The sequence below is a fragment of the Strigops habroptila genome, unplaced genomic scaffold (assembly GCF_004027225.2).
Source record: "Strigops habroptila isolate Jane unplaced genomic scaffold, bStrHab1.2.pri NW_022045629.1_ctg1, whole genome shotgun sequence".
Taxonomy (NCBI): domain Eukaryota; kingdom Metazoa; phylum Chordata; class Aves; order Psittaciformes; family Psittacidae; genus Strigops; species Strigops habroptila.
In genome coordinates this window covers 303769-319972 of record NW_022651106.1, presented here as the reverse complement: position 1 = coordinate 319972, position 16204 = coordinate 303769, and the positions used below count along the sequence as shown (strand labels likewise).

Here is a 16204-nt window from a genome sequence, read left to right as displayed (position 1 = left end):
TTTCAGGTGGTTTCTGGGGCAATTTGAGGTGGTTTTGGGGTCATTTGAGCTATTTGGGGCATTTCAGGTGGATATTGGGTCGATATGAGTTGATTTGGGGTTCATTTGGGCTGTTTGGGGCATTTCAGGTGGGTTTTGGGGCAATTTCAGCTGGTTTGGGGGGTTATTAGGGTGGGTTTGGGGGCAATTTGAGCTGATTTGGGGGTAATTTGGGTGGGTCTGGTGCATTTCAAGGAGTTTGGGGGCAATTTGAGGTGGTTTTGGGGTCATTTGGGCTGTTTGGGTGCATTTCAGGTGGGTTTGGGGGCAATCCGATCTGATTTGGGGGTCATTTGGGCTGTTTGGGGATTTCAGGTGGGTTTTGGGGCGATTTGACTTGGTTTTGGGGTCATTTGGGTGGGTTTTGGGGCGATTCGAGCTGAATTTGGCCACTTTTGGGCGGGTTTGGGCCACTTTGGGTTCCCCGCGTGGAGGACGGCGCCGGACGCAGCCGAACCAACGCGGGGTTCTCAATCAGGTCCGCTCTTCCCCCTGGGGAGGCGCCGCGGGCTTCAATCACGTCCGACCCCGCTTCGGCGCATTCATTTCGCTGCTGCCGTGCGTCATCAGCGGGCGCCACCTCCCCTGACCAATCAGCGACGCCGGCTCCGCCTCGAGGTGGCGGGCAGTGATCGCCTCCATCTTGGGAGCGGAAGGACTTCCGGTGGTGGTGACGGCGGCCATCTTGGAAGGGCATCCTCCGTGGAGGACGCCATGTTGGGTGACTCCATGGGCGCCGCCATCTTGGCCGGGTCTCTCCGTCTATAGGGTCTCTACATGTTTCTCTGTGTCCCTCTAGGGCCTCTATATGTCTCTATACGGTCTCTATGGGTCCCTATGTCGTCTCTATAGGTCCCTATATGGTCACTATAGGCCCCTATATCATCTCTATAGATCCCTATAGGTCTCTATAGGTCCCTATATGGTCTCTATATGTCCCTCTATCATCTCTATACGTCCCTCTAGGTCCCTATATCATCTCTGTATGTCCCTATGTGGTCTCTATACGTCCCTATATTGTCTCTGTATGTCCCTATATCATCTCCATAGGTCCCTAGAGGTCCCTATATCATCTCTATAGGTCTCTTTATATCCCTATATTGTCTCTGTATGTCCCTATATCATGCCTACAGGTCCTTCTATGGTCTCTATAGGCCCCTATATGTCCCTCTATGGTCTCTATATGTCCCTCCATGGTCTCTATAGGTCCCTATAGATCCCTATATGGTCTCTATGGGTCTCTTTAAGTCCCTCTATGGCCTCTATAGGTCCCTCTATGGGTCCCTATATCACCTCTATAGGTCTCTATATATCCCTATATCATCTCTATAGATCCCTATATCATGTCCATAGGTCTCTATAGGTCTCTATATGCCCATCTATGGCCTCTGTATGTCCCTCTATGGTCTCTATGGGTCCCTATATCATGCCTATAGGTCTCTATAGATATCTATAGCTCCCTCTATGGCCTCCATAGGTCTCTATATGTCCTTCTATAGGCCCCTATATCACCTCTATAGGTCCCTCTATGCCCCTCTATGGCCTCTATGGGTCCCTATATCACGTCTATAGGTCTCTATGGCCTCTATAGGTCTCTATAGGGCCCCGCAGGTACAAACGTTCCACCCTTTAATCAGCCAATCCCGAAGGTATCAAAATCAACCGGGGGGGGGGGGGGGGGAAGGGTCGGACCGAAGGGGGCGTGGCCAGGAGCAAGGACGGAGGGGGGGCGGGGCCAACTGACGTCATGAGGGGCGGGGGCTAAACCGACCTATGGGGGCGCAGGAGTGGGGCGTGGCTCGGAGGGGGCCAAAAGGGGGCGGGGTCACGACACCACGACCACGGCGGGGGGCGGGGCCTGTGGGGGGGAAGGGGGCGGGGCTTGTGGGAGGGGGCGGGGCTTAGGAGTCGTCCTCGCCGTTGGCGCTGTCGCGATCGTCCTCCCCCTCCTCCGCCTCCTTCTCGTCGCCCTTCAGGGACTCGAGCTGTGGGGAGAGGGAGCCATGTGTGGGGCTGGACCCATAGATTCTATGGGGCGGGACACACACACACACACACAGAGGGGCTCCGTGGGTCCGGACCCACAGCGGTGAAAGGGGGATCCTGGGGAAAGGAGATGCTGAAGAGGGGTAAAGTGGTGGTGGGGGGGGGGGTGTGCTATGGGGTGGAGGTATGGATTGTGTGGGGCTGCCCCATAGATGATGCATCTCTCTCCCCCCTCCCCCGCCCTGTAGCTCCTACAGGTCTGCCCCACACACCCCCCTGGCTCCCTGCCCCACAGATCCATGGGGCAGCCCCACACATCCCCCATCTCCCCCCACCCCATAGGCCCATCTGGCTCCCCGCCCCACAGCTCTGCCCCACACCCCCCCCATGGCTCCCTGCCCCACAGATCCATGGGGCAGCCCCACACATCCTCCATCCTCTACCCCCCCCAGCTCCCTCTGGCTCCCTGCCCCATAGCTCTGCCCCATAGCCCCCCCCGGCTCTCTGCCCCATAGATCCATGGGGCAGCCCCACACATCCCACATCTCTCCTCCCTCCGTAACTCCTACAGCTCTGCCCCACACCCCCCCCATTGCTCCCCGCCCCACAGATCCTGCATCCTCTACCCCCCCCCAGCTCCCCGCCCCATAGCTCTGCCCCACAGCCCCCCATGGCTCCCTGCCCCACAGATCCATGGGGCAGCCCCACAGATCCGTGGGGCAGCCCCACAGATCCTCCATCCTCTACCCCCCCCAGCTCCCTCTGGCTCCCTGCCCCATAGCTCTGCCCCACACCCCCCCCATAGCTCCCCACCCCACAGATCCATGGGGCAGCCCCATAGATCCATGGGGCAGCCCCACAGATCCTCCATCCTCTAGCCCCCCCCGGCTCCCTACCCCATAGATCCATGGGGCAGCTCCACACATCCCCCATCTCTCCCTCCTCCATAACTCCTACACCTCTGCCCCACACCCCCCCGCCTCCCTGCCCCATAGCTCTGCCCCATAGCCCCCCCCCCCCGCTCCCCGCCCCACAGATCCGTGGGGCAGCCCCACAGATCCTCCATCCTCTACCCCCCCCAGCTCCCTCTGGCTCCCTGCCCATTAGCTCTGCCCCATAGCCCCCCCCATAGCTCCCTGCCCCACAGATCCATGGGGCAGCCCCACAGATCCTCCATCCTCTACCCCCCCCAGCTCCCTCTAGCTCCCCGCCCCACAGCTCTGCCCCACACCCCCCCATGGCTCCCCGCCCCACAGATCCGTGGGGCAGCCCCACGGCGCTGACCTGCTCGTGCTCGCGCTCCTCGGGCTCCTCCTCCTCCAGGTCTCCCTCCTCGGGGGACTCGTCGCCGTCGCCCTTCCCCCCCCCGCCGGCGCCTTCGTCCTTCTTGGCCCCGCCCCCGGCGCCGGCCCCGCCCCCGCACAGCTCCTCCTCCGCCTTCTCGCTCTTCAGCTCTGGGGGGGGGGGGGAGAGAAACGGGACCCACGGAATCTATGGGGCTGCCCCATAGACACCATGGACACAGCCCCAGAGACCCCATAGACTGAGCCCCAGAGATGGAGCCCCATAGAATCTATGGGGCTGCCCCATAGAACCCATGGACACAGCCCCAGAGACCCCAGAGACACCATAGACTGAGCCCCAGAGATGCAGCCCCATAGAATCTATGGGGCTGCCCCATAGACACCACGGACACAGCCCCACGGGCACCACAGACACCATGGACACAGCCCCAGAGACCCCATAGACTGAGCCCGAGAGATGGAGCCCCACAGAATCTATGGGGCTGCCCCATAGACACCCCGGACACAGCCCCACAGGCACCACGGACACAGCCCCAGAGACACCATAGACTGAGCCCCAGAGATGCAGCCCCATAGAATCTATGGGGCTGCCCCATAGACACCACAGACACAGCCCCACAGGCACCACGGACACAGCCCCAGACACACCACGGACGTAGCCCCATAGAATCTATGGGGCTGCCCCATAGACACCATGGACACAGCCCAAGAGACACCATGGACATAGCCCCATAGAATCTATGGGGTTGCCCCATAGACACCATGGACACCATAGACTGAGCCCCAGAGACTGAGCCCGAGAGACAGAGCCCCATAGAATCTATGGGGCTGCCCCATAGACACCATGGACACAGCCCCACACACACCATGCAGAGAGCCCCAGACACACCACAGACTAAGCCCCATAGACATAACCCCATAGAATCTATGGGGCTGCCCCACAGACACCATGGACACCATAGACAGAGCCCCATAGACCCCACGGACACCATGGACAGAGCCCCAGAGACACTATAGACTGAGCCCCATAGACATAGCCCCATAGAATCTATGGGGCTGCCCCACAGAACCCACAGACAGCACTCAATAGACACCATGGACACCATAGACAGAGCCCCATAGACGCAGCCCCATAGATTGAGACCTCATCTATCAAGCCCCCACACCCAATGGCTCAACCTCCCGCAGTGTATGGGTCTGCCCCATAGATTCTATGGGGCAGCCCCATAGATTCCACCCCCTAAACCCCATATATCTGCCTAGAGACCCCACCTATCAACCCCCCACACCCAATGGCTCAACCCCCCGCAGTGTATGGGTGTGCCCCACAGATTCTATGGGGCTGCCCCCCACGTGTGGGTCAGGCGCTCACTCTGCTCCCTCTCGAGCCGCTCCAGGCTCTCCAGCAGCGCGTCCACCTTCTGCTTGATCTGGCTCAGCTCCTTCTTGATGCTCTGCAGGTCGTCGCCCTTCACTGCAACGCACCCAGAACGGCCCAAAGTCACCCCAAAACGGCCCAAAACTGAGCAAAGTCACCTCAAAGTGACCCAAAATCACCCAAAACAGACCAAAATCACCCCAAAATGGCCCAAAACTGACCAAAGTCACCCCAAAACTGACCAAATTCACCCCAAAATGGCCCAAAATCACCCCAAAATGGCCCAAAACTGACCAAAGTCACCCCAAAATGGCCCAAAACTGAGCAAAGTCACCCCAAAACGGCCCAAAATCACCCCAAAATGGCCCAAAACTGACCAAAATCACCCCAAAATGGCACAAAATCACCCCAAAACTGACCAAAATCACCCCAAAATGACCCAAAACAGCCCCAATTCACCACGAAGTGACCCAAATCTGACCAAAACGGCCCAAAATGGCCCTAATTCACCCCAAAACAGCCCAAAATCACCCCAAAGTGACCCAACACTGACCAAAATGGCCAAAAATGACCGAAAACGGACCAAAATCACCCCAGTAACCCAAAACTGACCAAAATCACCCCAGTGACCCAAAACTGACCAAAATCACCCCAAAATGGCACAAAATCACCCCAAAGTGACCCAAAACGGCCCAGTCACCCCAAAGTGACCCAAACCTGACCAAAATGACCCAAAATGGCCCTAATTCACCCCAAAACGGCCCAAAAGGGCCCCAAATCACCCTAAAGTGACCCAAAACTCACCAAAATCACCCCAAAATGGCCCAAAATGACCCAAAACCAACCAAAATCACCCCAAAATGGCCCAAAACTGACCAAGATCACCCCAAAATGGCCCAAAACTGACCAAAGTCACCCCAAAACTGACCAAAATCACCCCAAAACGGCCCAAAATCACCCCAAAGTGACCCAAAATGGACCAAATTCACCCCCAAATGGCCCAAAACTGGCCAAAAAGTCACCCCAAAATGGCCCTAACTCACCCCAAAGTGACCCAAAACTGACCAAATTCACCCCAAAACAGCCCAAAGTCAACCCAAAACAGCCCAAAGTCACCCCAAAATGGCCCAAAATCACCCCAAAATGGCCCAAAGTGACCCAAAATGGCCCAGTCACCCCAAAGTGACCCAAACCAGCCCAAAATGACCTAAACCAGCCCCAATTCACCCCAAAACCCCAGAGACTCCCTATAACCCCTTCCCCAGCCCCACAGATCCCCTCTGTCTCCCCATAGCCCCCCACTGATGCCCCATAGATCCCCACAGACCCCTTTAGACCCCTTTATCCCCCCATAGACACCCCATAGACCCCACATAAGCCCCATTAGACCCACAAAGACCCCCATGGACCCCATCAGACCCCCATAGCCCCCCATAGACACCCCATAGATCCTGCATACACCCCATTAGACCCCCATAGACCCCATTAGACACCCCATAGAGCCCCACAGATGCCGTTTATCCCCCCATAGACACCCCACAGACCCCATTAGACCCCCACAGACACCCCACAGACCCCACATTAACCCCATTAGACCCCTATAGACCCCTACAGACCCCCTTTATCCCCCCATAGACCCCATTAGACACCCCACAGCCCCCCCTAAACCCTTCATAAACCCCATTAGACCCCCATAGACACCCCATAGACCCCATTTGATCCCCACAGACCCCCTTTATGCCCCCATAGACCCCCTTTATAGCCCCATAGACCCCCATAACACCCCCTAGAGCAGAGGGGGCGTGTCCTCGGCTGACCCCGCCCCCTGCCGCCCTTTACCGCCCCCTGCTGGCCGCGCCGCTCCCCGCTGCCTGTACCCCCCCATAGCGCCCCATATCCACCCCATAGCGCCCCATATCCGCCCCATAGCGCCCCACAGGTACCCTTGGAGGACTTGGAGGAGGAGCCCCACTGCCCGCTCTTGCTGTTGAAGCTCCCCAGAGCCCCAGAGACCCCCTTTATCCCCCCATAGCCCCCCATAAACACCCCATAGAGCTGCTTAGATCCACCATAGACCCCATTAGACCCCCATAGACCCCCATAGACACCCCATAGACCCCCACATACCCCATTAGACACCCCATAGATCCCATTAGACACCCCATAGACCCCCTTTATCCCCCCATAGACCCCATTAGACACCCCACAGACCCCCTTTATCCCCCCACAGACCCCATTAGACCCCCAGAGACCCCATTAGAACCCCTTTATCCCCCCATACACACCCCACAGACCCCATTAGACACCCCATAGACCCCCATAGACCCCCTTTCTCCCCCCACAGACCCCCATATCCGCCCCATAGCACCCCATAGCTGCCCCACAGGTACCCCTGGAGGACTTGGAGGAGCAGCCCCGCTGCCCGCTCTTGCTGTTGAAGCTCCCCAGAGCCCCATATGCCCCCTTTACCCCCCCATATCCGCCCCATAGCACCCCATAGGTGCCCCACAGGTCCCCTTGGAGGACTTGGAGGAGCAGCCCCGCTGCCCGCTCTTGCTGTTGAAGCTCCCCAGAGCCCCATATCTCCCCTTTACCCCCCCATATCTCCCTATATTCCCCCTTTACCCCTCCATATCCGCCCCATAGCACCCCATAGGTGCCCCACAGGTACCCTTGGAGGACTTGGAGGAGGAGCCGCGCTGCCCGCTCTTGCTGTTGAAGCTCTTGCCGCGCCGGGAGGTGTTGCCGGAGACCCGCTGCCGCTTGGAGGGCACCACGGCCCGGGCGATGGGGGGCGGGGGGGGCACCCGCGCCGGGTAGCTGTACATCCTGCAGGGGGCGGTAAAGGCGCCGCTCATCCCCCTGCGCCGCTCTAGGGGCAACTCGGTGGTTCGGCAGGCGGGTCTAGGGGGGGCTATGGGGGGGTATGGGGGGCTATGAGGGGTCTATGGGGGTCTAAAGGGCTATGGAAGGAGTTATGGAGGGTCTATGGGGTGTCTATGGGGATTTATGGGGGGCTATGGCGTGTCTATGGGGGTCTATGAGGTGTCTATGGAGGGCTATGGGTGTCTATGGGGGGCTACGGGTGGTCTATGGGGGGCTGTGGGGCTACAGAAGGAGTTATGGAGGGTCTATGGGGTGTCTATAGGGACATATGGGGGTCTATGGGGTGGCTATGGGGGGCTATGGGGGGTCTATGGAGGTCTACAGGGCTATGGAAGGAGCTCTGGAGACTCTATGGGGATCTATAGGGCTCTATGAGGTGTCTATGGAGTGTCTGTGGGGGCCTATGGGGGTCTACAGGGCTACAGAAGGAGTTATGAAGGGTCTACGGGGTGTCTATGGGGGGCTATGGGGTTTCTAGGGGGGCTATGGGGGGCTATGGGTGGTCTATGGGGGGTCTACAGGGCTATGGAAGGAGTTATGGAGGGTCTATGGGGGGCTATGAGGGGCTATGGGGTGTCTATGAGGGTCTATGAGGTGTCTATGGAGGGCTATGGGGTGTCTATGGGGGGCTATGGGGGCTCTATGGGAGTCTACAGGGCTATGGAAGGAGTTATGGAGGGTCTATGCGGTGCCTATGAGGAGATATGAGGGTCTATCGGGGGCTATAGCGTGGCTATGGGGGTATATGGGGTGTCTATGGGGGGCTATGGGGGTCTATGAGGGGCTATGGGGTGACTATGGGGGGTCTATGGGGGTCTACAGGGCTACGGAAGGAGTTATGGAGGGTCTATGGGGTGTCTATGGAGAGATATGGGAGTCTGTGGGGAGCTATGGGTGTCTATGAGGTGCCTATGAGGGTCAATGGAGGTCTATAGGGATCTATGGGGGGTCTATGGGGGGTCCATGGGGGTCTATGGACTGTCTATGAGGCTCCATAGTGTGTCTATCGGGAGCTATGGGGTGTCTATGAGGGTCTATAAGTGTCTATGGGGTGTCTATGGGGGGCTATGGGGTGGCTACGAGGGTCTGTGGGTGTCTGGGGTATCTATGAGGGCCTATGAGGAGCTATGGGGTGTCTATGGGTGGCCTATGGGGACCTATGGGGGTCTATGGGGGTGCTATGGGGTATCTATGGGGGTCTGTGGGGCTGGGGACGGGGTTATGGGGGGGTCTAGGGAATCTCTGTGGGGGTCTGTGGGGAGATATGGGGGTCTATGAGTCTCTATGGGGGGTCTATGTGGGTCTGAGGGGGTCCATGGGTCTCTGTAGGTCATCTATACATCTCTATGGGTCCCTACGGGGTCTATATGGGTCTCAATGTGTCCCTATAGGTCACCTGTGGCTCACTATGAGTCTGTATAGGTCGCCTATGTGTCTTTATAGGGTCCCTATACGTCATCTATGGGTCTCTATGGGGTTGAGTAACATCTAAATAGGTCTCTATGGGGCCCCTATAGCTCATCTATGGGTCATTACGTGCCCCTAGACACCATCTATGGGTCCCTATGGGTCCCTTTATGCCATCTCTGTGGCCATACGCGTCTGTATGGGTCCCTATAGGGCCTCTGTAGGTCCCCGCGTGCCCCCCGCCCCATATATCCCCCCTTTACCTGTCATAATAGTCCCTCTGGAAATCGTAGTCGAGGTCGAAGGAGGATCTGTGGGGCAGAAAGCGTGGTGAGAACCCCGCCGCCAGAGCCCCTCCCGCCCCATAGATCTCTAGGGCAGGGGGCTCTATAGGCTCCAGGCGTATATATAGGGGGGGATAGAAGCCAAGTGGGGCCCCACCTGACGAGAGGGGCCGGAGAAGGTGGGGCAGGTACTGACCCATAGAGCTCAGCTGCCGAGCGCTTCACCCCGGCCTTGCCCCGGTTCACCTTCGGCTCGGCCGCCAGGTTGATATCTGGGGGGCAGAGATGTGGGGCAGCCCCATAGCGGCATGTTAGGGGGAGTCTATGGTGGGGGGGGGGGGGGGGTCCATGGGGGGGTATCACCTTCGGCTCGGCCGCCAGGTTGATAGCTGGGGGGCGGAGATGGGGGGCAGCCCCATAGTGGCATGGTAGGGGGGTCTATGGGGTGTCTATAGGGGCTATGGGGTGCCTGTTTATGGGAGCACTTGAGCTCCTCCAACCCCATTGACACTCCCCATTGAAGCCGATCCCCCAACGGGTTAATGGCCCCCCAATGGGGTTGACCTGGTGTCCACTGGCTCTATGGACCCCAATGGGGGTTGACCTGGTGTCCACTGGCTTGGCCCTAAAGGGGGTTGACCTGGTGTCCACTGGCTCTATGGACCCCAATGGGGGTTGACCTGGTGTCCACTGGCCCTATGGACCCCAATGGGGGTTGACCTGATGCCCCACTGGGTTATCGGACAATACGGTTTGTCCCCATGGATGGATGGCAATGGGGGTTGACCTGATGTCCCTTTGGGTTAATGGACACCAATAGGGTCCCCATTGACACCCCATTGAACCTGATGCCCCGATGGGTTAATGCACCCTGATGGGGGTTGTCCCAAGGGGTTAATGGACCCCAATAGGGGTTAATGGACCCCAACGGGGGTTGACCTGATGGCCTATTAGGTTAATGGGCACCAATAGGGTCCCCATTGACCCCCACTGACACCCCATTTCACCCCCTATCGAACCTGATGCCCCAATGGTTTAATGGACCCCAATGGGGGTTGTCCCAAGGGGTTAATGGAGCCCAATGGGTGTTCATGGACCAAATGAGGGTTAATGGACCCCAATGGGGGTTGACCTGATGCCCCACTGGCTCTATGGACCCCAATGGGGGTTCACCTGGTGTCCCACTGGGTTAATGGGGACAGGTTAATGGAGCCCAATGGGGGTTGACCTGATGCCCCACTGGCTCTATGGACCCCAATGGGGGTTCACCTGGTGTCCCACTGGGTTAATGGGGACAGGTTAATGGGAGTCCAATGGGGGTTGACCTGATGCCCCACTGGCTCTATGGACCCCAATGGGGGTTCACCTGGTGTCCCACTGGGTTAATGGGGACAGGTTAATGGGAGTCCAATGGGGGTTGACCTGATGCCCCACTGGCTCTATGGACCCCAATGGGGGTTCACCTGGTGTCCCACTGGGTTGACACCAACACGGTCCCCATTGACCCCCCCCATTGAACCTGATGCCCCAATGAGTTAATGGAGCCCAATGGGCGTTATCCCAAGGAGTTTACGGAGCCCAATGGGGGCTGACCTCATGTCCCGTTGGCTTCAAACTAACAGGGTCCCCACTGACCCTCCCCATTGCACCCCCCCGTTTCCCCCCCCCCCCCATGGAAGCTGTCCTCACCCAGGACCTGCCCCGCGATCATGCGCCCGTCCTCCCCGGCCACGGCGGCGCGGGCGTTGCGCTCGTTGACGTACTGCACGAAGGCGAAGCCTTTGTGGACCGAGCAGCCCACGATCTTGCCGTACTTGGAGAAGATGGCCTCCACGTCGCTCTTCTTCACCACCAGCGTGTTGAGGTTCCCGATGAACACCCGCGAGTTCATGGACCGCGGGTCCGTCTTGTTGGTCACGTTGCTGGCCATGGCGGTGGTTGGGGGGTGGTGGTATTTGGGGAGGGGGGGGGCAGGGAAGGGGCCTAAAGGCGAGGGAACAAGAAAGGGGTTGTGAGTGGTGGGAGCTGGGAGAGGTTTGTGTGGGGTGGGGAGGGGGGAGATGTTGGGTTAATGGAGCCCTATGGGGGTTGAGGTGGTGTCCCATTGGCTCTATGGGGCTGTAACGGGGTTGATGGACCCCAATGGGGGTTGACCTGATGTCCCAGTGGGTTAATGAACCCCAGTAGGGTTTTGTTCCAAGTGGTCAATGGACCCCAAAGGGGGGTTGACCCCAATGGGGCTTGACCTGATGGCCCATTGGCTCTATGGACGCCAATGCGGGTTGACGTGTTGTCCCAAGTGGTTAAAGGACACCATAGGGGTTGTCCCAAGGGATTCGTGGACCCCAAGAGGGGTTGACCTGATGCCCCAATGGGTTAATGGACACCAACAGGAGTTAACGGACCCCGGTAGGGGTTGATGCACCCCTATGGGGGTTGATGTGTTGTCCCATTGGGTCTATGGAGCCCAAGGTTGATGGACCCCAATGGGGATTGACCTGATGTCCCAAGGGGTTAATGGACCCCCATGGGGGCTGACGTGTTGCCCCAAGCGGTTAAAGGACATCACTGGACCCCAGTGAGGTTAATGGACCCCAATAGGGGTTGAGACCCCAATGCAGGTTGACCTGATGCCCCATTGAGTGTACAGACCCCAATGGGGCTGTATGGACCCCAACTGGGGACTTGATGCCCCATTGGCTCTATTGACCCAATGCGGCTGTATGGACCCCAATGGGGCTCTATGGACCCCAACGGGGGCTGACCTGATGTCCCAATGGGTTAATGGACCCCAATGGGGGTTAATGCACCCCAGTAGGGGTTGACAGACCCCAAAGCGGGTTGACCTGATGCCCCATTGGCTCTCTTGACCCCAATGGGGCTGTATGGACCCCAACTGGGGGCTTGACTCGATGCCCTATTGCCTCTATTGACTCCAATGAGGCTGTATGGACCCCAACGGGGCTCTATGGACCTCAATGGGGGTTGACCTGATGTCCAAATGGGTGTATGGACCCGTATGGGCCTCTATGGACCCCAAAGGGCAGTTGACCTGATGCCCCATTGGCTCGACCCCCAATGGGGCTGTATGGACCGCAGCGGGGCTCTATGGACCCCAATGGGGGGTTGACCTGATGCCCCACTGGTGCTCTGGACCCCAATGGGGTTGACCCATGTCCCCCCCTCCCATTAACCCGTCTCTTACCGTCGGGGGGGCTCTGGAGCCGCTCCGGTGTTGGGGGGGGGGATCGGCGGCGACGTCAAAGGGGGGGTGGGGGGGGAGCGGAAGGGGGGGTTTTGGGGGGGCGGGGCTTCAAGTGGGTGGAGCTTAAAGGGGGGAGGGGCTTAAAGGAGAGGGGGGCGGGGCCCGGAAAAAGGCCGGAAGCGATGGAAAAATAGATCCAAAAAAACAGAAAAAAATAGGAAAAAACAATAAAAAAAATAAAAAAATCATAAAAATAGAAAAAAAAAATTAAAAAAAAAAAAAGGAAAAAAAAAAATTAAAATCCCTCAAAAAACGCCTGAAAAAGGGTCAAAAACACCCAAAATCGTGGGGGGGGGGGGGGGGAGGGGCGCGGAGAAAGGGGGGGTTGGGGGGGGGGGTGGTGGGGGGAACCCGCCCGGATTTGGGGCATTTTGGGTGGTTTTGAGGCTTTTTTTCCCCCCCCCGGTTTCCCCCCCATTGTGAGGAGGGGGGGGGAGGGGCGGAAGAGCCCATTTTTGGGGGGGGGGTTGGTTTTTGGGGTGAAAAAAGGAGAATTTGGCACTTACGGTCGCCGCCGGCTCAATAAAACCTGCGGAGAGACAACGGGGGGGGGGGAGGGAGGAAGGAGGGGCGGGGCTTAAAGGGGGGCGGGGCTTAGAGGCCACACCCCCCATCCCGAGAGAGCCCTCCCATTGGGTGCAGGGAGGGGGCGGGGTTTAAGGGGGGCGGGGCTAAGACGCTGCCCCCACCCACGTTGGCACCCCCTGTTGGGGGGGGCTAATAATGGGTTAATAATTAGAGGGGGGCTAATAATTAGGGGGAGGGGATTAATAACGGGTTAATAATTAGAAGGGGCTAAACATTAGGGGAAGGGGATTAATAATGGGTTAATAATTAGAGAAGAGGATCAATAATGGGGTTAATAATTAGAGAAGGGGCTAATAATTAGAGGAAGGGGATTAATAATGGGTTAATAATTAGAGAAGGGGCTTAATAACACGGTTAATAATTAGAGAAGGGGCTAATAATTAGGGAAAGAGACTTAATAATGGGATTAATAATTAGAAGGGGGGATAATAATTAGGAAAAGGGGCTTAATAATGGGTTAATAATTAGAGGGGAGCACTAATAATTAGGGGAAGGGCCTAATAAGTGCTAGGGACCACTAATAATAGGTCTAAAAATGGGGAATAAGGGGTTAACAGTGGGGGAAGAAGTCTAATAATTAGGGGAAGGGGATTAATAATGGGTTAATAATGAGAGGGGGGCTAATAATGAGGGGGAGGGGCTTAAAGGGGGGGACACCGCTAATAATTAGGGGAATGAGCCTAATAATGGGGTTTAAGGGGTTAATACTGGGGGGAGGAGGCTAATAATTAGGAGCTAGTAATCAGGAGGAGCTTAATAAGTGGATGGGAGGGGCTAATAAGTGAGGTGCCCCCTAATAATTAGGGGAAGGAGGTTAATAATGAGGTGGGGGGGCTAATAATGAGGAGAGGGGGTTAATTGTCGTGGAATAGGGGGTTAATGGGGGAGGAAGCACTAATAATTGGGGGGAGGGGCCTAATAATGGGGGAGGGGGCTAATAATTAGGAGGAGGAGCTTAATAAGTGAATGGGGGGAGCCTAACGGTAATGGGGGGCCATTAATCATTAGTAATGGCCACTAATAATTAGGGGGAGGGGCTTAATAATTAGTAATAGCACCTAATAATTGGGGGGATGGGGCTAATAATGAAGGGGGGGGTCCCCGTATGATGCCATTGGGGAAGAAAAGCCCCTAATAATTAATGAGAGGTGTCTCATAATTAGTGATAGGTGGGCTATTAATTAATGGGAGGAGCCTAATGGTAATGGGGGGCCATTAATAATTAGCAATAGCCCCTAACAATCGGGGGGAGGGGGCTAATAATGGGGGGGAAGCCCCCTAATAATCAATGGGGGAGTCCCCATAGAATGTGAGAGGAAGAGCCCCTAATAACTGAGAGGCATTAATAAGGGTGGGAGGAGCCTAATAACAAACGATAAGGGGTCTATTAATTAGTAAGAGGTATTAATAAGGGTGGGAGGAGGCTATTAATTAACAATAGGGTGTCTATTGATTAATAAGAGGTATTAATAAGGGTGGGAGGAGCCTAATAGTTAATTATATGGGTCCATTAATTAATAGGAGGAGGCTAATAATTAATAAGAATTAACAAGGGTGGGAGTAGCCTATTAATGATGGGGTTTATTAATAAATAATAGGCATCCATTAATTAATAGCAGGGGCCTAATAATCAGAGATATTAATAAGGGTGGGAGAAGCCAAATAATTATTATTAGGGGCCTATTAATTAATGTTAGTATATTAATGGAAGGGGTCTATTAATTAATGGGAGGAGCCTAGTAATAAATAAAAGCTCTTAATAAGGGGGGAGGAGCCTAATAATTACTGATAGCAGTCTATTAATTAATAGGAAGGGCCTAATACTTAATAAGAGCTACTAATAAGGGTGGGTAATTAATGAGAGGGATCTATTAATTAATGATAAGGGTCTATTAATAAATGATGGGGTCTATTAATAAATGATAGGGGCCTATTAATTAACAGGAGAGGCCTAATAACTAATCAGAGCCATTAATAAGGCTGAGATAAGCCTAATAATTCCTAATAGCGGGCCTATTAATTAATAGGAGCGCCTAATAACTAATAAGAGGAGCTTAATGGGGGGGGAAGGGGTGGTGAGACGCAAACCGGGGGAATTTCACCCCAAAAAGGGGCGATTTCACCCCAAAAAGGGGCGATCTGAACCCAAAAGGGGCGATTTTACCCCAAAAAGGTCGAGTTTGAACCCAAAAGGGGCGATTTGACCCCAAAACGGGGTGGGGGGGTGGGGGAAGGACCCCTTAAAATAGGAGCAAACGGGACCTTTTCCCCCCAAAACCGCGCTCGGGGGGGGGACGGGACCCCCCAAAACCAAAGGAGGGGGGGGAAGGGGGGGTCTGACCCCCCCCTCTCTATGGGGAGAGCCCATTATGGGGGTCAAGGGGGGGGTAAAGGGAGGGGATAATAGGGGGGGGGAATGGACCTGGAAGAGAAGCACAAGGAGCCGCCCCCCCCCTCATCCAACCCACCCCCCCCCATCGGCCGCCATTACCCCCCCCCATCGGCCGCCATTATCCCCCCCCCCATAGCGGCCGCTTCCCGGCCCCATAGAGACAACGGCGCCGTCGTGCCGCCCCCCCGCTCTGTATATCGCGGGTCTATGTCGCGATATCGCCCCCCCCCGCCTCGTCGCCCTCCCCTCACCGCTGTCGGCCCCGCTCCCGCCGCCGCCGCCGCCGCCTTCGGGCGCTGCTCGCAAAATGGCGCCCGCGCCTCTGAGGGGAAGGGGAAGGGGGGTGCCGGCCCGCCTCCTCCGCGCGGTGATTGGTGGAGAGGGGTGTCGATCAAAGGAGAGGCCAATGGGGAGGGAGGAGGTGAGGCAGCGCGGGAGGGGGAGGGAGGGAGGTGAGTGGTTAAGGGCGGTGTCAATCAAAGCGTGAGGGAGGGCGTGGGGAGTGATTGGCTACCGGCGCTGCCCGCCTCACACTCAACCAATAGGGAGAGAGGGAGGCGGGCCGCCCTCCGGCCGCCTCTCGCAAGCGGAGAGAGGCGCGCAGGGATTGGTGGTGAGGGCGGGGTTAAGGGGAAGGAGAGGGTGGTGATTGGGCAGCGCTGGTGTCAATCATGG

General features: G+C 56.7%; 1 protein-coding gene across 2 annotated transcripts; it reads right to left on the bottom strand.

The window, feature by feature from the left end:
• Positions 1-1651: 1651 nt before the first annotated feature.
• HNRNPC (heterogeneous nuclear ribonucleoprotein C) lies at positions 1652-15840 on the bottom strand. Of its 2 annotated transcripts, none has more exons than XM_030475088.2 (9): positions 15781-15840; positions 13056-13078; positions 10974-11267; positions 9442-9556; positions 9264-9311; positions 7379-7536; positions 4702-4803; positions 3310-3479; positions 1652-2024 (listed from the first exon to the last, which is right to left on the bottom strand). In XM_030475088.2, the coding sequence occupies exons 3-9, from the start codon at positions 11212-11214 to the stop codon at positions 1941-1943; spliced, it is 918 nt and encodes a 305-aa protein (XP_030330948.1). In that variant the 5' UTR covers positions 11215-11267; positions 13056-13078; positions 15781-15840; the 3' UTR covers positions 1652-1940. The 2 variants fall into 2 exon arrangements, with proteins under 2 accessions (XP_030330948.1, XP_030330949.1); XM_030475089.1 differs by having other exon boundaries at positions 9481-9556; positions 15781-15832.
• Positions 15841-16204: the final 364 nt, after the last annotated feature.

Excerpts from the sequence above, each read along its gene's own strand:
- HNRNPC (XM_030475088.2), bottom strand. The coding sequence starts at position 11,214 with ATGGCCAGCAACGTGACCAACAAGACGGACCCGCGGTCCATGAACTCG. Across the intron at positions 9,557-10,973 it reads GATCGCGGGGCAGGTCCTGG|ATATCAACCTGGCGGCCGAG; the intron begins GTGAGGACAGCT and ends TCTGCCCCCCAG. Across the intron at positions 3,480-4,701 it reads GCGGCTCGAGAGGGAGCAGA|AGCTGAAGAGCGAGAAGGCG; the intron begins GTGAGCGCCTGA and ends CCCCCCCCCCAG.